Source organism: Oncorhynchus gorbuscha, linkage group LG02 (assembly GCF_021184085.1).
Source record: "Oncorhynchus gorbuscha isolate QuinsamMale2020 ecotype Even-year linkage group LG02, OgorEven_v1.0, whole genome shotgun sequence".
NCBI lineage: Eukaryota > Metazoa > Chordata > Actinopteri > Salmoniformes > Salmonidae > Oncorhynchus > Oncorhynchus gorbuscha.
The window spans coordinates 50725172-50747036 of record NC_060174.1 but is presented as its reverse complement, the minus strand read 5'-3'; the positions used below and the strand labels follow the sequence as shown (position 1 = coordinate 50747036).

General features: G+C 43.1%; 1 protein-coding gene across 1 annotated transcript in view; it reads left to right on the top strand.

The window, feature by feature from the left end:
- Nucleotides 1-21865, top strand: part of LOC124003961 (F-actin-capping protein subunit alpha-2-like) — a 50706-nt gene that overhangs the window by 13902 nt on the left and 14939 nt on the right. The window contains exons 2-4 of the mRNA XM_046312650.1: nucleotides 9944-10007; nucleotides 16513-16564; nucleotides 16739-16802. Of these exons, the coding sequence (XP_046168606.1) occupies nucleotides 9944-10007; nucleotides 16513-16564; nucleotides 16739-16802 (180 nt within the window). The remainder of the gene's footprint in view (nucleotides 1-9943; nucleotides 10008-16512; nucleotides 16565-16738; nucleotides 16803-21865) is intronic.

Genomic DNA, 21865 nt, shown 5'->3' with positions numbered 1-21865 from the left:
TGCACTGAAAATTGTTTTTTTGTGATTCAGTTAACCTCTAGCGTTGAGCAATCCCGTATCCGGGAGTGTAAATCATAGCCTCAAGATCATTACCATAACGCAATGTTAACTATTCATGAAAATCGCAAATGAAATGAAATAAATATATTGGCTCACAAGCTTAGCCTTTTGTTAACAACACTGTCATCTCAGATTTTCAAAATATGCTTTTCAACCATAGCTACACAAGCATTTGTGTAAGAGTATTGATAGCATTAAGCCTAGCATTCAGCAGGCAACATTTTCACGAAAACAAGAAAAGCATTCAAATAAAATAATTTACCTTTGAAGAACTTCGGATGTTTTCAATGAGGAGACTCAGTTAGATAGCAAATGTTCAGTTTTTCCAAAAATATTATTTGTGTAGGAGAAATCGCTCCGTTTTGTTCATCACGTTTGGCTAAGAAACCCCCCGAAAATTCAGTCATTACAACGCCAAACTTTTTTTCCAAATTATCTCCATAATATCGACAGAAACATGGCAAACGTGGTTTAGAAATCAATCCTCAAGGTGTTTTTCACACAATGATAAATCATTTGTGGAAGTTGGGTTTCTCCTCTGAAGCAAATGGAAAAATGCACGCAGCTGGAGATTAAGCAATCATTTCGACGGAGGACACCAAGCGGGCACCTGGTAAATGTAGTCTCTTATGGTCAATCTTCCAATGATATGCCTACAAATACGTCACAATGCTGCAGACACCTTGGGGAAACGACAGAAAGTGTAGGCTCATTCCTGGCGCATTCACAGCCATATAAGGAGACATTGGAACACAGCGCCTTCAAAATCTGGGCCATTTCCTGTTTGAAATTTCATCTTGGTTTCGCCTGTAGCGTCAGTACTGTGGCACTCACAGATAATATCTTTGCAGTTTTGGAAACGTCAGTGTTTTCTTTCCAAAGCTGTCAATTACATGCATAGTTGAGCATCTTTTCGTGACAAAATATCTTGTTTAAAACGGGAATGTTTTTTTATCCATAAATTAAAAGAGCGCCCCCTATATCCAAGAAGTTAATTTGCATGGCAAAGAGGGACTTGGCAATTATTTGCAATTCATCTGATCACTCTTCATATCATTCTGGAGTATATGCCAAATTGCCATCATACAAACGGAGCGAGCAGACTTTGAAAATTACTATTTGTCATTCTCAAAACTTTTGGCCACGACTGTACATTATTTTCTTTGGGAATGTAGTGTTGCAAAAGTACCATTTTTACTTAAGTACTTTACACCACTGTTAGTTGCAGTAGTGTCCATGGACCATATCTGCAGTTGGGTTTAACTGAACGCCGGGGTAGCTTGCTTTGTAGTGATTTTCTGAGGGGTTAGTGTAACGGATTTATGTTGCAGCCACCCAATCGGTGCCTTTTTGCATGGCTCAAACTGTTTACACGTTGTCAACCATCATTGTCATGTGAATGCTGCGAAGCAGAGGATCACTTTCGAGCCCTGTGTGGGGGGACTGGGACAGTGAAGGAAGCTAAACTGTTTAGCAGCACACTGACCTCTGTGACACCTACTTCTCCTGTGTGGTTTTGTGAAGAATGCATGGCCAAAGTAGGAACGATTCTCCTTTTCTGTGCATGTCTGCCCTGCGGTCATAGAGAAAATGGCCCCGGTGGTGCTTTTCTGTCTACAAACAGCTCCACATATGGGTCTTTCTATAAATAATGGGGCCAATGTGTGACATTGGGATGAACATTTCAAAATGGTTTGAAACAAAAATAAAAAAGATTTTCATGCATTTCCACAAGTGTACTTAGAGGAATAAAAATGAATATATGCTGAATGCCCATAACTCCAGCAATACTACACCATAGGTGTAGGACTATACATCCTTTTTAAGCAGGGTTCATACAGACATTGGCAAGTCACATTCAAAGACTTTCAGGGATGTTTTAAAGCTCTTGATTGTAATTTAAGGACCTCGATATTATATATTTTTTATGATTGTACATATAGGACCTAATATGGAACCCCCCCCCCCCCCCACCCCCACCCTCCCGATTCTTCTGTAGCCTGTGTCCCCATTGCTGTTTTTATAATGAAAGTGACCACAAACCACGTTTGTTTTTAAAGGAAGGATTTGTATGGAAAGCCAAGTGGAAGCCAATATTAGATTTTGTTATCCTCCTAATAGCTGCATGTGATTTTTCAACAGAGTAGTGCAATACCCTTCAATTGAAGCAGTGGGAAACCAACAAAAATGGTCACATCTCTCAGAATAACCGATATAAAATGTAATCACAAATCATTTATAAGGGTGCAGGAGAACTTATAAATTGGCTACAATAATTACTATATCTTTTCAAGTCCCAAATTGAGGAAAAAAGGAAAAAATTGAATAAAGTAACAATAAAATAACAAAGCTATATATAGGGGGTACCGGTACTGAGTCAATGTTCGGGGTCACCGGTTAGTGGAGGTAATTTGTACATGTGGGTAGGATGACTATGCATAGATGATAAACCGTGTGTAGCAGCAGTGTAAAAACAAAGGGGGGGTCAGTGTAAATAGTCCAGGTGGCCATTTGATTAATTGTTCAGCAGTCTTATGGCTTGTGGGTGAAAGCTGTTAAGGAGCCTTTTGGGGACCTCCAATTTGGCGCTCCGGTACCGCTTGCTGTGCGGTACTGGAGAGCACAGTCTGTGACTGGAGTCTGACAATTTTTGGGGGGGTCTTCCTCTGACACGCTTAGTATATAGGTCCTGGATGGTAGGAAGCGTGGCCCCAGTGATGTACTGGGCCGTATGCACAACCTTCTGTAGCGCCTGCCGAGCAGTTGCCATACCAGGTGGTGATGCAACTGGTCAGGATGCTCTCGATGGTGCAGGATGTCTCCCCCCCCCCCCCCCCTTATTTCTTAATGTAATTGCATTACATTCTTTTTGCAGATTTTTATTTTCAATGACTTAACTGTAACAAGCTGCCCAGTGTAGGAAGTCCTCACTGGTGCCCCTAGTTTGTTACAGAAGAACCATATAGTCTGGGCCTGCTACAGTGGGACTCTGGGGTGGAAGAATAAAATACAACCAGTGTTTAATCATCTGTTTGCTGTGTTTCCTCTGCATGTCTTTTCTTGGCAGCAAGGTGCTTTAGCCCCCTGGTCCAAAGCAACATTCAAGGCTGCAAACACCAATAACATTCAATTGAAACAAGAATAAGCTAGCATAAGTTTGAATTTGTTTAGATGGGCAGTAGTATTATTAGGTCAAACACTAACTGCATTTGTCAAAGAAACAAAATCAAGGGCTAGAAGCGCAGTGGTCTCAAATTGTGCCAAAAGCTGAGGAATTGGGTAACATGCTGACCACTCTCGTTTCAAAATCAAACATGTTACTCAATTATTGCACCCACCCTGCTCGCGCACGCCAACGAGCGTTGCCAAGCGCTAAAATAGAAGTTCTATTTGTGATGCTGAACGCATTGCATGTTCTGCCTCCCCCATCTCCTCATTGGTTTATTGAAGCAGATACCCACGTGCCATCTCCTCATTGGTTATACCCACGTGGGTGATTGAAAGATTAACTGAGTTCGGTCAGTCGTCGTGGTAACTATGAAAGTTAGATAACTTAGTTAGATGCCAAAGAAGAAAAAGCCTGGAAGGAGGAGAGATGACTAAACTATTCGGTTTACCGTTTTGTGTGGGAATTAATTGTTGGAGTTGAGGATCTTGTGCATTTCAGGTAAAAATAACAAAGCCGCGTTTCATATCCATGGACAAATTATCTAGCAACAGCAAGCTAGCTAGCTAAATTGCCATAAATGTTTAATGCTTTTCGACCTGTCCCCAAATTAATATAATTAGTACAGAGTTTGTTTTGATATTTTAACTTGTGTGTCGTGATCGCGTTTGGTGCAGGGGGACAAAGTCAACTTGCGCACGCGTGCGGCCTGTTTGAATACGGTGTAAGAATGACAGATGAGTGGCTGATAAACAGCTCAAAAGGTACTAGATATTTTGGTGTTGTCCTTTTTGCCCAATTTATTTGAGTGGTTCTGGTCCAGTACAGGTACATTGTGGAGATAAACTTGGTTGGCAGTGGGTGGGGAATCTATTCTTCCCATCGCCTCAATGGATGAGACGGGACAGAAGACCCCATGTAGGCTCTACATGTGTACTGTTTTTCTAGTTATTCCAGTTCTGTTCTCAAGGTGCCTATTCATAAAGGCCTGGTCCCATTACAAATATGGGGATGGATGGAGAGGTGCCAGGAAAGGGGATTCAGCCTCCTAGAGAATAGAGTTGGTGCTGTCTTCTACCTCTATAGGATTCCTGCAGGTCAGATTATACCCCCACTCCCATTCCTCCCTCTCATGGTTTAGGGTTCTGGAGTGTCCCGATAAGAGGTGCGATTCTGGGGTAAGGGTTAGTTCCACTGGAGATGTGTGTGTCTTGGGATAATAGATGCTACTGGGTGTGTGAATGTGGGCAAACAAACAGCACATTATCACTGGAGGACAGAGAACACAAGAGAGAACAGAAAGCCCAGCTGGTGACTGTCTGCCCAGCACCTTACAAAGACTAGGCTCCCGCGGGGGTCTTTGTGTGTTCGTTGTGTATGTCAAATCAAATCAAATCAAATTGATTTATATAGCCCTTCGTACATCAGCTGATATCTCAAAGTGCTGTACAGAAACCCAGCCTAAAACCCCAAACAGCAAACAATGCAGGTGTAAAAGCACGGTGGCTAGGAAAAACTCCCTAGAAAGGCCAAAACCTAGGAAGAAACCTAGAGAGGAACCGGGCTATGTGGGGTGGCCAGTCCTCTTCTGGCTGTGCCGGGTAGAGATTATAACAGAACATGACCAAGATGTTCAAATGTTCATAAATGACCAGCATGGTCAAATAATAATAAGGCAGAACAGTTGAAACTGGAGCAGCAGCACAGTCAGGTGGACTGGGGACAGCAAGGAGCCATCATGTCAGGTAGTCCTGGGGCACGGTCCTAGGGCTCAGGTCCTCCGAGAGAGAGAAAGAAAGAGAGAATTAGAGAGAGCATATGTGGGGTGGCCAGTCCTCTTCTGGCTGTGCCGGGTGGAGATTATAACAGAACGTGGCCAAGATGTTCAAATGTTCATAAATGACCAGCATGGTTGAATAATAGTAAGGCAGAACAGTTGAAACTGGAGCAGGAGCATGGCCAGGTGGACTGGGGACAGCAAGGAGTCCTCATGTCAGGTAGTCCTGGGACATGGTCCTAGGGCCCAGGCCAGTTGAAACTGGAGCAGCAGCATGGCCAGGTGGACTGGGGACAGCAAGGAGTCATCATGTCAGGTAGTCCTGGGGCATGGTCCTAGGGCTCAGGTCCTCCGAGAGAGAGAAAGAAAGAGAGAAGGAGAGAATTAGAGAACGCACACTTAGATTCACACAGGACACCTGAATAGGACAGGAGAAGTACTCCAGATAAACAAACTGACCCTAGCCCCCCGACACATAAACTACTGCAGCATAAATACTGGAGGCTGAGACAGGAGGGGTCAGGAGACACTGTGGCCCCATCCGAGGACACCCCGGACAGGGCCAAACAGGAAGGATATAACCCCACCCACTTTGCCAAAGCACAGCCCCCACACCACTAGAGGGAAATCTTCAACCACCAACTTACCATCCTGAGACAAGGCCGAGTATAGCCCACAAAGATCTCCGACACGGTACAACCCAAGGGGGGAACCCAGACAGGCCGACCACAACAGTGAATCAACCCCCCCAGGTGACGCATCCCCCCCAGGGACGGCACGAGAGAGCCCCAGCAAGCCAGTGACTCAGCCCCGTAACAGGGTTAGAGGCAGAGAATCCCAGTGGAAAAAGGGGAACCGGCCAGGCAGAGACAGCAAGGGCGGTTCGTTGCTCCAGAGCCTTTCCGTTCACCTTCCCACTCCTGGGCCAGACTACACTCAATCATATGACCCACTGAAGAGATGAGTCTTCAGTAAAGACTTAAAGGTTGAGACCGAGTTTGCGTCTCTGACATGGGTAGGCAGACCGTTCCATAAAAATGGAGCTCTATAGGAGAAAGCCCTGCCTCCAGCTGTTTGCTTAGAAATTCTAGGGACAATTAGGAGGCCTGCGTCTTGTGACCGTAGCGTACGTATAGGTATGTACGGCAGGACCAAATCAGAGAGGTAGGTAGGAGCAAGCCCATGTAATGCTTTGTAGGTTAGCAGTAAAACCTTGAAATCAGCCCTTGCTTTGACAGGAAGCCAGTGTAGAGAGGCTAGCACTGGAGTAATATGATCAAATTTTTTGGTTCTAGTCAGGATTCTAGCAGCCGTATTTAGCACTAACTGAAGTTTATTTAGTGCTTTATCCGGGTAGCCGGAAAATAGAGCATTGCAGTAGTCTAACCTAGAAGTGACAAAAGCATGGATTAATTTTTCTGCATCATTTTTGGACAGAAAGTTTCTGATTTTTGCAATGTTACGTAGATGGAAAAAAGCTGTCCTCGAAATGGTCTTGATATGTTCTTCAAAAGAGAGATCAGGGTCCAGAGTAACGCCGAGGTCCTTCACAGTTTTATTTGAGACGACTGTACAACCATTAAGATTAATTGTCAGATTCAACAGAAGATCTCTTTGTTTCTTGGGACCTAGAACAAGCATCTCTGTTTTGTCCGAGTTTAATAGTAGAAAGTTTGCAGCCATCCACTTCCTTATGTCTGAAACACATGCTTCTAGCGAGGGCAATTTTGGTGCTTCACCATGTTTCATTGAAATGTACAGCTGTGTGTCATCCGCATAGCAGTGAAAGTTTACATTATGTTTTCGAATAACATCCCCAAGAGGTAAAATATATAGTGAAAACAATCGTGGTCCTAAAACAGAACCTTGAGGAACACCGAAATGTACAGTTGTGTGCGCATTACTTTGTTCGTACAGTGTATGTGTTTTGTGTTATTGTCTAGGCCTAAGTATGTTTTAGGTCAATTCCACGGTAACAGTGATGCTGAGATTTTTCACTTTTTAAAATGTTAAACTTTGGATTGCAACATTACCAAACTTCTGCACTGCTTTTTTTAAGTAAATGTGTTTTTGTAATCTATTCTGTGGAAATTGGTAAAAGTTGCCCTTGTGCATAGTTGTATGGTTTGTTTAACTTTGCAATCATTCCTTTTGTTTGCCGTACATTTTTAAAGTGAAAAACACTCTGTTATGGTAGAACTGCTCTTTATAAGATTATATTGAGTAGAGTGGCTGTGGCTAAATTGTGCCCGAAATGTAAACGAAAAGATTACGCCCTTTGTTGAGTAAAGTGTCAAAAACAATTTTCCTCTTGAGTCTGTCCCACGATCCGCTGTCAGCATCCCTGTTCTCAGTGTTCCTGTGAAATGAACTAAGTGTGTGTGTGTGCGCGCCCGCCCACCCGGGTGTGATTCAGACCTAGTGCCATAAAAGTTGTTTCTTCTGCAGACACGACAGCTCAAGCTCTCTCACGCCAAACACCCAGTTAGTCAGAGGCACAGATAAAGTTGCAGAACAATAATTGTCTGTGTGCGTCTGTCAGACCAAAGCTCTCCACGTGATGAAGAATCGCTGCATTGTCTCGTGTCATAAAATATTCACAGCTGTGGCCAATAGACTTAATGAAGTGCCATTCGGTCTTTTTTATTTACGCTCTGCACAGAGGTGTCACTGTTTAAAGAATAAAGATAGCCAAGGGATTGTGTTCTGTGGTGGCAAGTGAGATGCAATGACATACTAGGTGTTCCCATATTCTTCCAGTCATTGATCCAACAACTCTCCATTTAAAAGCGCGTCTTGTCAGAAATATATGAGTGCATTCGGAAAGTAATCAGACCCTTTGAATTGTTTCACATTTTGTTACGCTACAGCCTTATTCTAAAATGTATTGCATTTTTCTCCCCTCAATCTGCACAAAATACCTCATAATGACAAAGCAAAAACAGGTAAACATCACATTTACATAAGTATTCAGACCCTTTTACTCAGTACTTTGTTGAAGCACCTTTGGCAGCGATTACAGCCTCGAGTCTTCTTGGGTATGACGCTACAAGCTTGGCACACCTGTATTTGGTGAGTTTCTACCATTCTTCTCTGCACATCCTCTCAAGCTCTGTCAGGTTGGATGGGGAGCGTTCCTGCACAGCTATTTTCAGGTATCTCCAGAGATGTTCGATCTTGGCATTCAGGCCAGAGAATCTTGTTTCCCATGGTTTGAGAGTCTTTAGGTGCCTTTTGGAGTTGCTTCCGTCTGGCCACTCTGTCATAAAGGCCTGATTATTGGATTGCTGCAGAGATGGTTGTCCTTCTGGAAGGTTCTCCTATCTCAAGGCTCTAATCGCTGCCAAAGGTGCTTCACCAAAGTACTGAGTAAAGTGTCTGAATAGTTATGTAAATGTATTTCAGTTTTTTTATTTTTTTAATATACCTTTGCAAAAAATTCTAAACCTAAACCAATTTTCACTGGCATTGTGTGTAGATTGAGGAAAACAATTAATTGAATCCATTTTAGTAGAAGGCTGTAACGTAACGAATGTGGAAGAAGTCCTGAGGTCTGAATACTTTCCAAATGCATTATATATTTTTGAATTACATATTTTATTTTGCACCAGCAAGAATTTAGATGAGTGTAGGGGAAACACTGATATTATTATGGGGTTGGAAAAGAGCAAGTGAATTGCACTGAATTCATATTGAGCCTTTTTTACCTAGGAAGTCGGCTGGTGAAATGGATGTGTCACGGACCATGGTTTAGTAACTAACTACTGACATGGTTCAAATTGGTTTCATGAGAATCACCCCAATAGTCGCAATGAAGTGCATCATGCTTTTTATTCACGCCCAACAGACGTGTTGTTGTCACGATATAGAAGTAAACCCAGTGAGGTGGTAGGGTAACTATATGATGGGGTTATTTTAAGGATAACGCTTATTTTTAAGACACAGTCTCTTTTACGAAAGCGACCCGACCCAAGAGGGAGCAAATTAAATAAGAATCGCACAGCATCTCACAATGCTAGGATATAAGAGCAGAGTTGAGTGTAAATGGAGAATAACCGATAGCCCTGTAGTGGCCCTGCAGTATTTTTCAAGTAAAGTTTGTTTACATCTCTCTAAAGCATAAGGGAGTCCTGATCCAAATGGTTCCTCCATAGGGATTTCAGCAATGCACATACTCTCTTTCCAGAGCAACACACACACACACGTAAGAGTCCCTGAGTGCCTCTCTGCTTCACACCGTATCATCACTCATGAGAATCGGTCTGCAGCTCGTGCATGAGAAGCTTTGGTGCTCAGCACACCACTGATGAGACGCACGCACACACACCTCCCTTTCCCAGCTTGTCAGTCCAGGGGGGTGGGGATGATGGACTAGCCAAACCAATGAAGCCACATGCCAAGCCCTACACTGGCAGAGGGAGCAGGAGGGGTGTACTTCACTACTAGGCTTCTCAGCACATTTTCATGCCCTTGTATGTTCACGAGCCACTCGAGGGAGGGGCTGCCCCCCCTGGCTGTTAGTTTCACATATCGTCTCCAAACAGGAAGTGTTGTGGTGCAACTGAGTAGCGGCGGGCAGACAGATGCTGGAGGCGACAACATTATGAAGAGAGGGCAACTCTCTGGGTGTACAATGACTGAGAAGTGAGAATTGTGGTAGTAAACTCACTGTATTTGTCCATCATGATTTAGCCTCAATAACAGAAAAGACAGAGGGAGAGGAAAGTTGACCATAAATGGATGAAAACGCATCTACCCAATGTTTTCCCTATGATATTCCCTGTGCTAGTCCTGATGTTTGTGTTGCTGACCTCACCAGTCTCCAGACCTGAGATCTCAAAGTTTAGGAAAACGTTGCCTGTGTGACTCACTGATCTCAGAGTTTTGTTGGTACTAAGCCTACCCTTGCATTTCTGACGTGTGTTTCTTTGTTTCTGCAGGTACGCATAGCAGCGAACTTTGTCATCCACGCCCCACCAGGAGAGTTCAATGAAGTTTTCAACGGTGAGCTTTTGTGTGTAGCCTCTTTTTTTTGGGGGGGGGGGTGTATTGACCAAAGCCAGGAGCAGGGGATCACAACTCGCACTTTAGGTAGTAAGCTGTTGCGAGTTTTTCTCACTAGAGATGTTATGACACAGATAATTCCTCAGCACCTTGAAACCACACACTACAGAGCAGAGCACTCATACAGAGCCTTCTCTCTTAGCATCTAGCTAACACCCACTCATACAGAGTCTTCTCTCTTAGCATCTAGCTAACACCCACTCATACAGAGTCTTCTCTCTTAGCATCTAGCTAACACCCACGCATACAGAGCCTTCTCTCTTAGCATCTAACACCCACACATGTAAGCTTCTTAACTATCAGCTCTGAAAGAGATATAGAGATAAAAAGATATATAAACAGCTGAATCTGCGCGTTCACCAAACACTGCAGTGCGTAATATGCGTAGCTTCTTCCGGTATGAAACTTCAATAGCGAATGACTCACTTTACGCTGAAGCTTACTACATGGGTTGGTCTTGCAACACATAAACATGGCATATTTCCGTTTAGCTCAGCTCATTGGCTATCTACCCAGCTAGATTTCAAGGCGATCAGTGGTCATTGGGTTAAAAGACAGTCAATCAACGAAACAGCGGGCAAATCATTGGTGCACAATGATGTCATGACACGTTGTCTTCAAATCGGTTTCTTTCAGTCAATATGTCCCGCGAAATGGCCCATCAGGTTTGATTGTGTTACAAACAATTGTGTTACAAACAAACCAGTGATTGCAGTGAAACCAAACATGACTGGAAAAGTCACGTTCTGTGTGGGTTATTTACCTGGATTGTGTCGTCTCAAATGGAATTTCACGGAACTCACGGAACACAAGTGGTTCACAAAATGTTTCGTGTTAGGCTATAAAAACAGATTTTATCAAACAAAAGATCATTCATTGTGTAACAATGAGCATTGGAATTGCAAACAGACGAAGATCGTCAAAGGTAAACGATTTATTTTAATGCAGTTTGTGATTATGTTACGCCTGTGCTGGTTAAAAAAACTTTTTTTATGGGGCTCTATGCTCAGATATTCGCATTGTATTCTTTCGCAGTAAATCCTTTTTTAAATCTGACAACGCAGTTGGATTAGCAAGATTCTAGGCTTTCGATACATGTGAGACACTTGTATTTTCATGAATGTTTAATATGACTATTTATGTAGCGATCACCGTATGTTGTGGAATTTCAGCCCGCGAGCGGGTTCCGTGTGCTGAGAGGTTAAGAACACATTCTTATTTTCAATGACTGCCTAGGAACGGACAGATTTTCACCTTGTCAGCTCGGGGGATCCAATCTTGCAACCTTACAGTTAACTAATCCAACGCTATAACCACCCGCCTCTTGTTGCACTCCATGAGGAGCCTGCCTGTTACGCGAATGCAGTAAGCCAAGGTAAGTTGCTAGCTAGCATTAAACTTATCTTGTAAAAAACAATCAATCATAATCACTAGTCATAACTACACATGGTTGATGATATTACTAGTTTATCTAGCGTGTCCTGCTATGCATATAATCGATGCAACGCTGAGGGATGATTTAACCAAAGCGCATTTGCGAAAAAAGCACAATCGTTGGACGACTACCTAACCATAAACACCCATGCCGTTCTTAAAATCAATACACAGAAGTGTATATTTTTAAACCTGCATATTTAGCTAAAAGAAATCCAGGTTCGCAGGCAATATTATATTGGGGCAGCAGGGTTGCCTAGTGGTTAGAGCATTGGACTAGTAACCGAAAGGTTGCAATTTCATATCCCCGAGCTGACAAGGTACAAATCTGTCGTTCTGCCCCTGAACAGGCAGTTAACCCACTGTTCCTAGGCCGTCATTGAAAATAAGAATCTGTTCTTAACTGACTTGCCTAGTTAAATAAAGGTAAAATAAAAAAAGAATAAAATTAACCAGGTGAAATTGTGTCACTTCTCTTGCACGCAAAGTCAGGGTATATGCAACAGTTTGGGCAGCCTGGCTCATTGTGAACTAATTTGCCAGAATTTTATGTAATTATGACATAACATTGAAGGTTGTGCAATGTCATAAGAATATTTAGACTTAGGGATGCCACCCGTTAGATAAAATACCGAACGGTTCCGTATTTCACTGAAAGAATAAACGTTTTGTTTTCTAAATGATAGTTTCCGGATTCGACCGTATTAATGACCAAAGGCTCGTATTTCTGTGTCATTATGTTTATAATTAAGTCTATGATTTGATAGAGCAGTTTGACTGAGCGACGGTAGGCAGCAGCAGGCTCGTAAGCATTCATTCAAACAGCACTATCGTGCGTTTTTGCCAGCAGCTCTTCGCAAGCACAGCGCTGTTTATGACAATCCTATCAGCCTCATGGCTGGTGTAACCGATGTGAAATGGCTAGCTAGTTAGCTGGCTGTGCGCTAATAGCGTTTCAAACGTCACTTGCCCTGAGACTTGGAGTAGTTGTTCTCCTTGCTCTGCATTCTAAGCTAATCTCTTCTGCTAATTTTAATTAATGTAGCCCACAGACTTATGGCATAGCCAAATCAGGGCCTAATATAAGGACAACTTGGAGTATGCTTTTCTGTTGTTTTAAAAAAGACTACATTTTCTACATACCTGTCTTAAAATAAGGGATTTATTGTGATTGTGTATGCTATATTACACAGATTTATTTGCGTGGAAGCAAGGAGATGCTAAATCTGTTTTATTTTTGTTAAATGGTCAACTATCGTGAGACCGGCAGTTATTTGCTTGACAGTCACCGACTGACACAATTTCATGACCGCCACAAGCCCTAGTCATTACCAAGCCAGACTGGGTCATACAGTTAGTAGGGCAGCTCTTCCTCACTGAGGCCTCAGCCCAGTGCATATGAACACACACATGCTGGTGGAGGGACAAAGACCCAGGAACTAATTAGCACACTAGCTAGGTTTCCATCCAGTTGACAACAGATTTTATGCAAATATTCTAAAATCTGCATAAAAACAATATTCCCACCAGAGATTGTTCCATCAAATTGAATTGCTGCAGATTTTGAAGGCTGTGAGTGATGACTGTGCACGTAAAAATACGTTTTGCGGTTAAATCCACTGTACCAAATAAAACTGAAATGGGTTTGCATCACATTTACAGCTCCTAGTGATGGTTTTCTCACAATTTATTTTGCATTATATAGTGAGTCTACCCATGCTGGTGTTGGCACATGCTCTCTAGCCAACAGCACTCACTATCTGTGTATATCCTACATGATGACAAAATTATGGACAAAATAGTGAGATTATAATTTTTCCCAACGTCAGCCAAGCATCGATTATCATGTCACCAGAATAAGACCCTAGATATTTATTGTAAAGGAGCATCAAGCTCATCACCCTGTGACATTCATAACTTATTTCATCTGTAGTTGAATAAACTGCATGCTTTCTCAACAAGTCATAGTGGGAGAACCACACTACATGTCATCGTAGTAAGGATTACTTATCCTATCCTAGGTATTCCTTAAAGAGGTGGGGTTTCAGGTGTCTCCGGAAGGTGGTGATTGACTCCGCTGTCCTGGCGTCGTGAGGGAGTTTGTTCCACCATTGGGGGGCCAGAGCAGCGAACAGTTTTGACTGGGCTGAGCGGGAACTGTACTTCCTCAGTGGTAGGGAGGCGAGCAGGCCAGAGGTGGATGAACGCAGTGCCCTTGTTTGGGTGTAGGGCCTGATCAGAGCCTGGAGGTACTGAGGTGCTGTTCCCCTCACAGCTCCGTAGGCAAGCACCATGGTCTTGTAGCGGATGCGAGCTTCAACTGGAAGCCAGTGGAGAGAGCGGAGGAGCGGGGTGACGTGAGAGAACTTGGGAAGGTTGAACACCAGACGGGCTGCGGCGTTCTGGATGAGTTGTAGGGGTTTAATGGCACAGGCAGGGAGCCCAGCCAACAGCGAGTTGCAGTAATCCAGACGGGAGATGACAAGTGCCTGGATTAGGACCTGCGTCGCTTCCTGTGTGAGGCAGGGTCGTACTCTGCGGATGTTGTAGAGCATGAACCTACAGGAATGGGCCACCGCCTTGATGTTAGTTGAGAACGACAGGGTGTTGTCCAGGATCACGCCAAGGTTCTTAGCGCTCTGAGTTGAAGGTGTTGACGTAGGCATTTACATCACTGCAAGCATATTAAATCAACTTGGACCCTTTCCTATTTTGCAGAACTTACTCAGAAACATCAAATTTATTTATATAGGCCTTCGTACATCAGCTGATATCTCAAAGTGCTGTACAGAAACCCAGCCTAAAACCCCAAACAGCAAGCAATGCAGGTGTAGAAGCACGGTGGCTAGGAAAAACTCCCTAGAAAGGCAAAAACCTAGGAAGAAACCTAGAGAGGAACCTGGCTATGAGGGGTGGCCAATCCTCTTCTGGCTGTACCAATTTGTAAGTCGCTCTGGATAAGAGCGTCTGCTAAATGACTTAAATGTAATGTAAATGTACCGGGTGGAGATTATAACAGAACATGGCCAAGATGTTCAACTGTTCATAAATGACCAGCATGGTCAAATAATAATAATCACAGTAGTTGTCGAGGGTGCAGCAAGTCAGCAACTCAGGAGTAAATGTCATTTGGCTTTTCATAGCCGATCATTGAGTGTCTCTACCGCTCCTGCTGTCTCTAGGGAGTTGAAAAGAGCAAGTCTGGGACAGGTAGCACATCTGGTGAACAGGTCAGGGTTCCATAGCCGCAGGCAGAACAGTTGAAACTGGAGCAGCAGCGCGGCCAGGTGGACTGGGGACAGCAAGGGGTCATCATGCCAGGTAGTCCTGAGGCATGGTCCTAGGGCTCAGGTCCTCCGAGAGAATTAGAGGGAGCATACTTAAACCATGCATGCTATGTTCTCATTGTCAACTTCTGTCTGCAATTGCATTAATAAAAGTTTTTGATTTACTTGAAGATATTGTCTGATTGCTGATTTCACCAATAAGCAAATGATTGACAAGGAACAAGGAACCTACACCAACACTACCTAGCTAACATTGGAATCTACACCATGAGCAACACGAACATTAGGACTTCAAGGTCTTTGCTGTGTGAACACAAACGAGACCGACTGCCCACAGTGTTCAGAGGTGCCAAGTACCGTGTGCGGCAAACGTTAGACAATCCCTACCGATATGTCTGAACTTTAACACACTGCCTCTCAGTTACAAATGTGACACACTGTCACAGGACAGGGGAGCCTCCTTTAAGCAGCTGACAGTGAGATGAGGTTGTGAAAAGAGGGGAGGAATTGAGAGGATAAGTGTGTGTGTTGGGGAGAGGGTTTAAAGATAATCTATTTATTGGATGGATTCTGAGGGCTGTGCGTGCGTATAATCCTGCCCCCATCATGATTAGCTTTGTCACTGAGGAGCGCTGGGGGGCTGTCTGCGCCTCCTTATCGCAGCCAAACACACACACTCCCCGCTACAAATGTGCCATCGCTTCTCCTTTCATCTCTTTTGATTTCACAGCCCTTTTCTTTGTGTCAGCTTGTCATGTCTTCTTTAACATCATTCTAAGTCCATCTTTCTCTCTCTGTTTCTAATGGTCTTGCGCTGTCTCTCTCTCTCTTGCGCTGTCTCTCTCTCTTGCGCTGTCTCTCTCTCTTGCGCTGTCTCTCTCTCTTGCGCTGTCGCTGTCTCTCTCTCTTGCGCTGTCGCTGTCTCTCTCTCTTGCGCTGTCGCTGTCTCTCTCTCTTGCGCTGTCTCTCTCTCTTGCGCTGTCTCTCTCTTGCGCTGTCTCTCTCTCTTTGCGCTGTCTCTCTCTCTCTCTTGCGCTGTCTCTCTCTCTCTCTCTTGCGCTGTCTCTCTCTCTCTCTTGCGCTGTCTCTCTCTCTTGCGCTGTCTCTCTCTCTTGCGCCGTCTCTCTCTCTCTCTTGCGCTGTCTCTCTCTCTCTCTCTCTTGCGCCCTGTCTCTCTCTCTCTCTCTCTTGCGCCGTCTCTCTCTCTCTCTCTCTCTTGCGCCGTCTCTCTCTCTCTCTTGCTCTCTCTCTCTGCGCTGTCTCTCTCTCTCTCGCTCTCTCTCTCTCTCTCTCTTGCGCCGTCTCTCTCTCTCTCTCTCTTGCGCCTCTCTCTCTCTCTCTCTCTCTCTTCTCTTGCGCCGTCTCTCTCTCTCTCTCTCTTGCGCCGTCTCTCTCTCTCTCTCTCTTGCGCCGTCTCTCTCTCTCTCTCGCGCTGTCTCTCTCTATCTCTCGCGCTGTCTCTCTCTCTCTCTCTCTTGCGCTGTCTCTCTCTCTCTCTCTCTCTCTCTCTCTCTCTCTCTCTCTCTCTCTCTCTCTCTTGCGCTGTCTCTCTCTCTCTCTCTCTCTCTGCGCTGTCTGTCTCTGTCTCTCTCTCCTCGCGCTCTGATTTGTAATTTTTAGCCCCATGCTAGGTGTGTGCACTTATTTTTTTTTTTGCGTCAATCCTTCTGAGTGTTTGCTGTAGGTTTCTGAGCTCTGACATGTGGTTCTGTTCTTCCCCACAGATGTACGATTGCTGCTCAACAATGACAATCTTCTCAGGGAAGGCGCAGCGCAGTAAGTCGACACTCTTTACTGTCAAAGTGACTCAGACTTGTGGTCAGTTGACGTCAAACAATCTACTACATGGAGTGAATGTACTATTGACAACTGTGAAATAGTCATTTGTTTCTCCAGGAAATATTTGACTGCTGGCACTGATTTAAGCTTGTTTCTGTTTTGATTCTGTAGTGCTTTTGCACAGTACAACGTGGACCAGTTTACTCCGGTGAAAGTAGATCAATATGAAGACCAGGTAGGCTACACCCATTGTCTTTAGTCAGATTGCAATTTTTCGCCTTTCAGTTGAGAGACGAGCGACCCGTTGGAGTCAAGCCATCTGTCAGAATACAATAGTCTTCACCATGCCCTCTGGAAATGCAGAGAAACAAGACACTGTAGTCCGCCCCTCTAGAACCATACCCTATGATGCTAGTGACTATTGACCTGGTGTCATTGGAAACAGAAATCGCTATAGGGATAAACAGCTCTGGTCATTTGGACTAGATGAATGAATGAGACCAGCCTTACGGATGTCTAAGTGGATGAACTGAAGAATATTAGCCTTGTCACATTGAAATTGATTGTGTTGTTTCTGTGTTTGCTATACAAACAATGAATTCCTCTCTTGGTACTATTTCAGTTCAGCATGATTGTGCTGTTGCCTAGGTAACGCTATGATTCACTGATAAATGTTCTAGTTGGCACACTAGACTGAGTGTCATGAATATAAGGAATGGGTCACACAACTCATATACACTGAACAAAAATATAAACGCAACCATTTCAAAGATTTTACTGAGGTACAGTTCATATAAGGAAATCAGTCGATTTGAAATCAATTCATTAGGCCCTAATCTATGGATTTCACATGACTGGGAATTTAGCTGCGTCTGTTGGTCACAGATCTAACTTATTTTTAAAAAGCTAGGTTCGTGGATCAGAAAACCAGTCCGGATCTGTTGTGACCACCATTTTACCTCATGTGCAACACTTCTCCTTCAGAGTTGTTCAGGCTGTTGATTGGCCTGTGGAATATTGTCCCAGTCCTGCTCAAAGGCTGTGCAAAGTTGCTGATATTGTCAGGAACTGGAACACGCCGTTGTACACGTTGATCCAGAGCCTCCCAAAACAGGCTCAATGGGTGATATGTCTGGTGAGTATGCAGACCATGGAAAAACTGGGACATTTTCAGCTTCCAGAAATTGTTTACAGATCCTTGCAAAATGGGGCTGTCGTGCATTATCATGCTGAAACATGAGGTGGATGGCGGTGGATGAATGGCACAACAATGGGCCTCAGGATCTCGTCACGGTGTCTCTGTGAATTCAAATTGCCGTCAATGAAATGCAATTGTGTTCATTGTCCTTAGCTTATGCTTGCCCATACCATAACCCCGCCGCCACCATGGGGCACTGTTCACAATGTTGACATCAGCAAACCGCTCGCCCACACGACACCGGTACAGTTGAAACCGAGATTCATACGTGAAGAGCACACTTTCCAACATGCCAGTGGCCATCGAAGGTGAGCATTTGCCCACTGAAGTCGGTTATGATGCCGAACTGCATTCAAGTAAAGACCCCTGGTTCCAGCGACGAGCATACAGACTGTTCATCAGCTGTCCGGGTAGCTGGTCTCAGATGATCCCGCAGCCGGGAAGAAGCCAGATGTGGAGATTCTGTGCTGGCCTGGTTACACGTGGCCTGCGGTTGTAAGGCCGGTTGGACATACTGCCAAATTCTCAAAAACAAGGTTGGAGGTGGCTAATGGTAGAGAAATTAACAGTAAATTCTCCGGCAACAGCTCTGGTGGACTCTCCTGCAGTCAGCATGCCAATTACCCGCTCCCTCAAGTTGAGACGTCTGTGGTAGGGATTAATATTTTCCAGAAAACCTACCAAGTTTCAATACTGGGAATAATTCTTATTTATCACGACAGTCCTGGGAAATACCGCAAAAAATTGCAAGTGACCATTTAAAACCAAGGTATGGTCACTCAGGTTCTCCCAAAATAAGATTGTCGGTGAGCCATATTGCCATCTTGGCTGTGCCACTATGTAAAGATTTCACAGTAAGTGAAACTGATATTTAGTAATGAGAGTGACGTTTAGCACCAACTATATTGTTGTGAATTGCAAAACAGGCCGTTCAAAATTCCGAGCTTTATCATGTTCCTCAATTAATATGGCGCATTTCACCAGTAAGCCTGGCTATCTCTACACAGAGTGCCCTCAGGAAGCACAGTGTGCATCCCTAGTAGGCCATGAGCTTTATCGAATCATACAAACCTTGTAACGGCAGTCAAACAAAAGTCAAATGACCAAAGTTAGCTTGCTAGATAACCTCCAATGAATGACTGAATATATTCTATTTGTCAAAATTGAGATAATGATGGCAGCGCATCCAGCTGAAGAACAACGGTTATAATAATAATAATAATAATAATAATAATAATAATAATATATAATATATATAATAATAATAATAATAATAATAATATAATAATAATAATAATATATGCCATTTCCAGCTGAAGAACAGACGCTTTATCCAAAGCGACTTAAAGTCATGTGTGCATACATTCTACGTATGGGTGGTCCCGGGGATCGAACCCACTACCCTGGCGTTACAAGCGCCATGCTCTACCAACTGAGCTACACAGGACCACTAAGAGGAAATTGAGAGGAAATTGTTTAAATATCAAGGTATTTTAACTAGAGGTCGACTGATTTTATGATTTTTCGCACCGATACAGATTATTGGAGGGCCAAAAAAAGCAGATACCATTTAATTGGCCTATTTATTTATATATTTATAATAATGACAATTACAACAATACTGAATGAACACTTTTATTTTCACTTAATATAATACGTAAATCAAATCAATTTAAATAACAAATAAATTAAACCTGTTCAAAATAATGCAAAAACTGTGTTGCAATAGAAAGTAAAAGTGCAATATGTGCCATGTAAAAAAGCTAACGTTTAAGTTCCTTGCTCAGAACATGAGAACATATGAAAGCTGGTGGTTCCTTTTAACATGAGACTTAAATATTCCAAGGTAATAGGTTTTAGGTTGTAGTTAATATAGTATTTATAGGACTATTTCTCTCTACCATATGTATTCCATATTCCTTTGACTATTGGATGTTCTTATAGGCACTTTAGTATTGCCAGTGTAACTGTATAGCTTCCGTCCCCCTCCTCGCTCCTACTTGGGCTCGAACCAGGAACACATCGACAACCGCCACACTCGAAGCAGCATGGTGGTTCCTTTTAACATGAGTCTTCAATATTCCCAGTTAAGAAGTTTTAGGTTGTAGTTATTATAGGACAATTTCACTCTATACCATTTGTATTTCATATACCTTTGACTATTGGATGTTCTTACAGGCACTATAGAATTGCCAGCCTAATCTCTGGAGTTGATAGGTTTGAAGTCATAAACAGCACTGTGCTTGAAACATTGCGAAGAGCTGCTGGCAAACGCAGGAAAGTGCTGTTTGAATGAATGCTTACGAGCCTGCTGCTGCCTACCACCACTCCGTTAAACTGCTCTATCAAATCATAGACTTAATTATAACATAATAACACACAAAAATACAAGCCGTAATTCATTAATATGGTCAAATCCGGAAAGTATAATTTCGAAAACAAAACATTTATTCTTTCAGTGAAATATGGAACCGTTACATATTTTATCGAACGGGTGGCATCCCTAAGTCTAAATATTGCTGTTACATTGCACAGCCTTCAATGTTATGTCATGATTATGTAAAATTCTGGCAAATTAATTCTGGTCTTTTGTTAGGAAGAAATGGTCTTCACGCAGTTCGCAATGAGCCAGGCAGCCCAAACTGCCAGGTGACCACACACATTAGTATAAAGGTTGCATATGCCTGGGGGTATCAGTATAAGCAAGAATTTGACACATGCCTTCAATTGCATTAGCTTACTTTATTCCAATATTTTCATTATTCAGTTGATCATAACTAAGGTGAGTTTTCCCTCTCTTCTGTGCTTTTTCTTGGCCCAATAGCTGTTTCCTCGTCTCCTCAATCCACTGCCGACCGACTCCACCACGTTGTCCTCAACGATTTAAAATCTATAGAACCTACTGTTTTCAAATCAAATTTTATTTGTCACATGCGCTGAATGAAACGGGTGTAGACATTTACCATGAAATGCTTATTTACAAGCCCTTAACCAACAATGCAGTTCAAGGAATAGAGTTAAGAAAATATTGAAGAAGAAAAAATCAAGACAAGAAAATGACACAACAATACGAGGCGATATAAAGGGGGTACCAGTACCGAGTCGAGGTGTGGGGGTACATGTTAGTCGAGGTAATTTGTAAAGTGACTATGCATAGATTATAAACAGCGAGTAGCAAAAGGGGGGTCAATGTAAATGGTCCCGGTGGCCATTTGATTAATTGTTCAGCAGTCTTTCTAAATTAAAACATTTTCGGGTTGGGGCTCATTTTAATTTCTGTGATGTCGGACCAGACCTGGGCTCTGTCTTTAGTCCTGATGTGAAATTTAATCTGCATTCGGACTGGTAGTGTCAATTATGCGTGTGCTTTGTATGAAGTAAATATGCTAGGCTAAAGGCTTCCATGTGACAACCTGTTTGGATAATGTGCAATTTTATTTTTGGCCAATCTACTGCTGCACATGTTGTGTATTTTGTAGAATTGCGTTAGAAAATGTCGTAATTTCCCAGGTCTTGTCATTTCATTTTTTCGGGAAATGTGAAATGATCCCGGTTAACCGTGTTGATCCCTGTTGTGTAACAGAACTGCACATTTTAGTGGCCTGTCAGTGTCCCCAGCACAAGGGCGGCAGCGTAGCCTAGTGCTTAGAGCGTTGGACTAGTAACCGAACGATTGCAAGATCGAATCCCTGAGCCGACAAAGTACAAATCTGGCGTTCTGCCCCTGAACAGGCAGTTAACCCACTGTTTCTAGGCCATTGAAAATAAAGGATTTGTTCTTAACTGCCTAGCTAAATAAAGGTAAAATAAATTTTAAAAAGGTGCACCTGTTTAATCAGCTTCTTGATATGCCACACCTGTTGGGTGGATGGATTATCTTGGCAAAGGAGAAATGCTCACTAATAGGGATAAAAACAAATTTGTGCACAAAATGAGAATTTATTTTATGCGCATGGAAAAATTCGGGGATCTTTCATTTCAACTCATGAAACATGGGACTTTACATGTTGCGATTTATATTTTTGTTCAGTGTAATTCCTTTTCTTAACCACACAACCATTTTCTCTAATCATTTGACCCCTCCCCCTACTTCCCTCCCT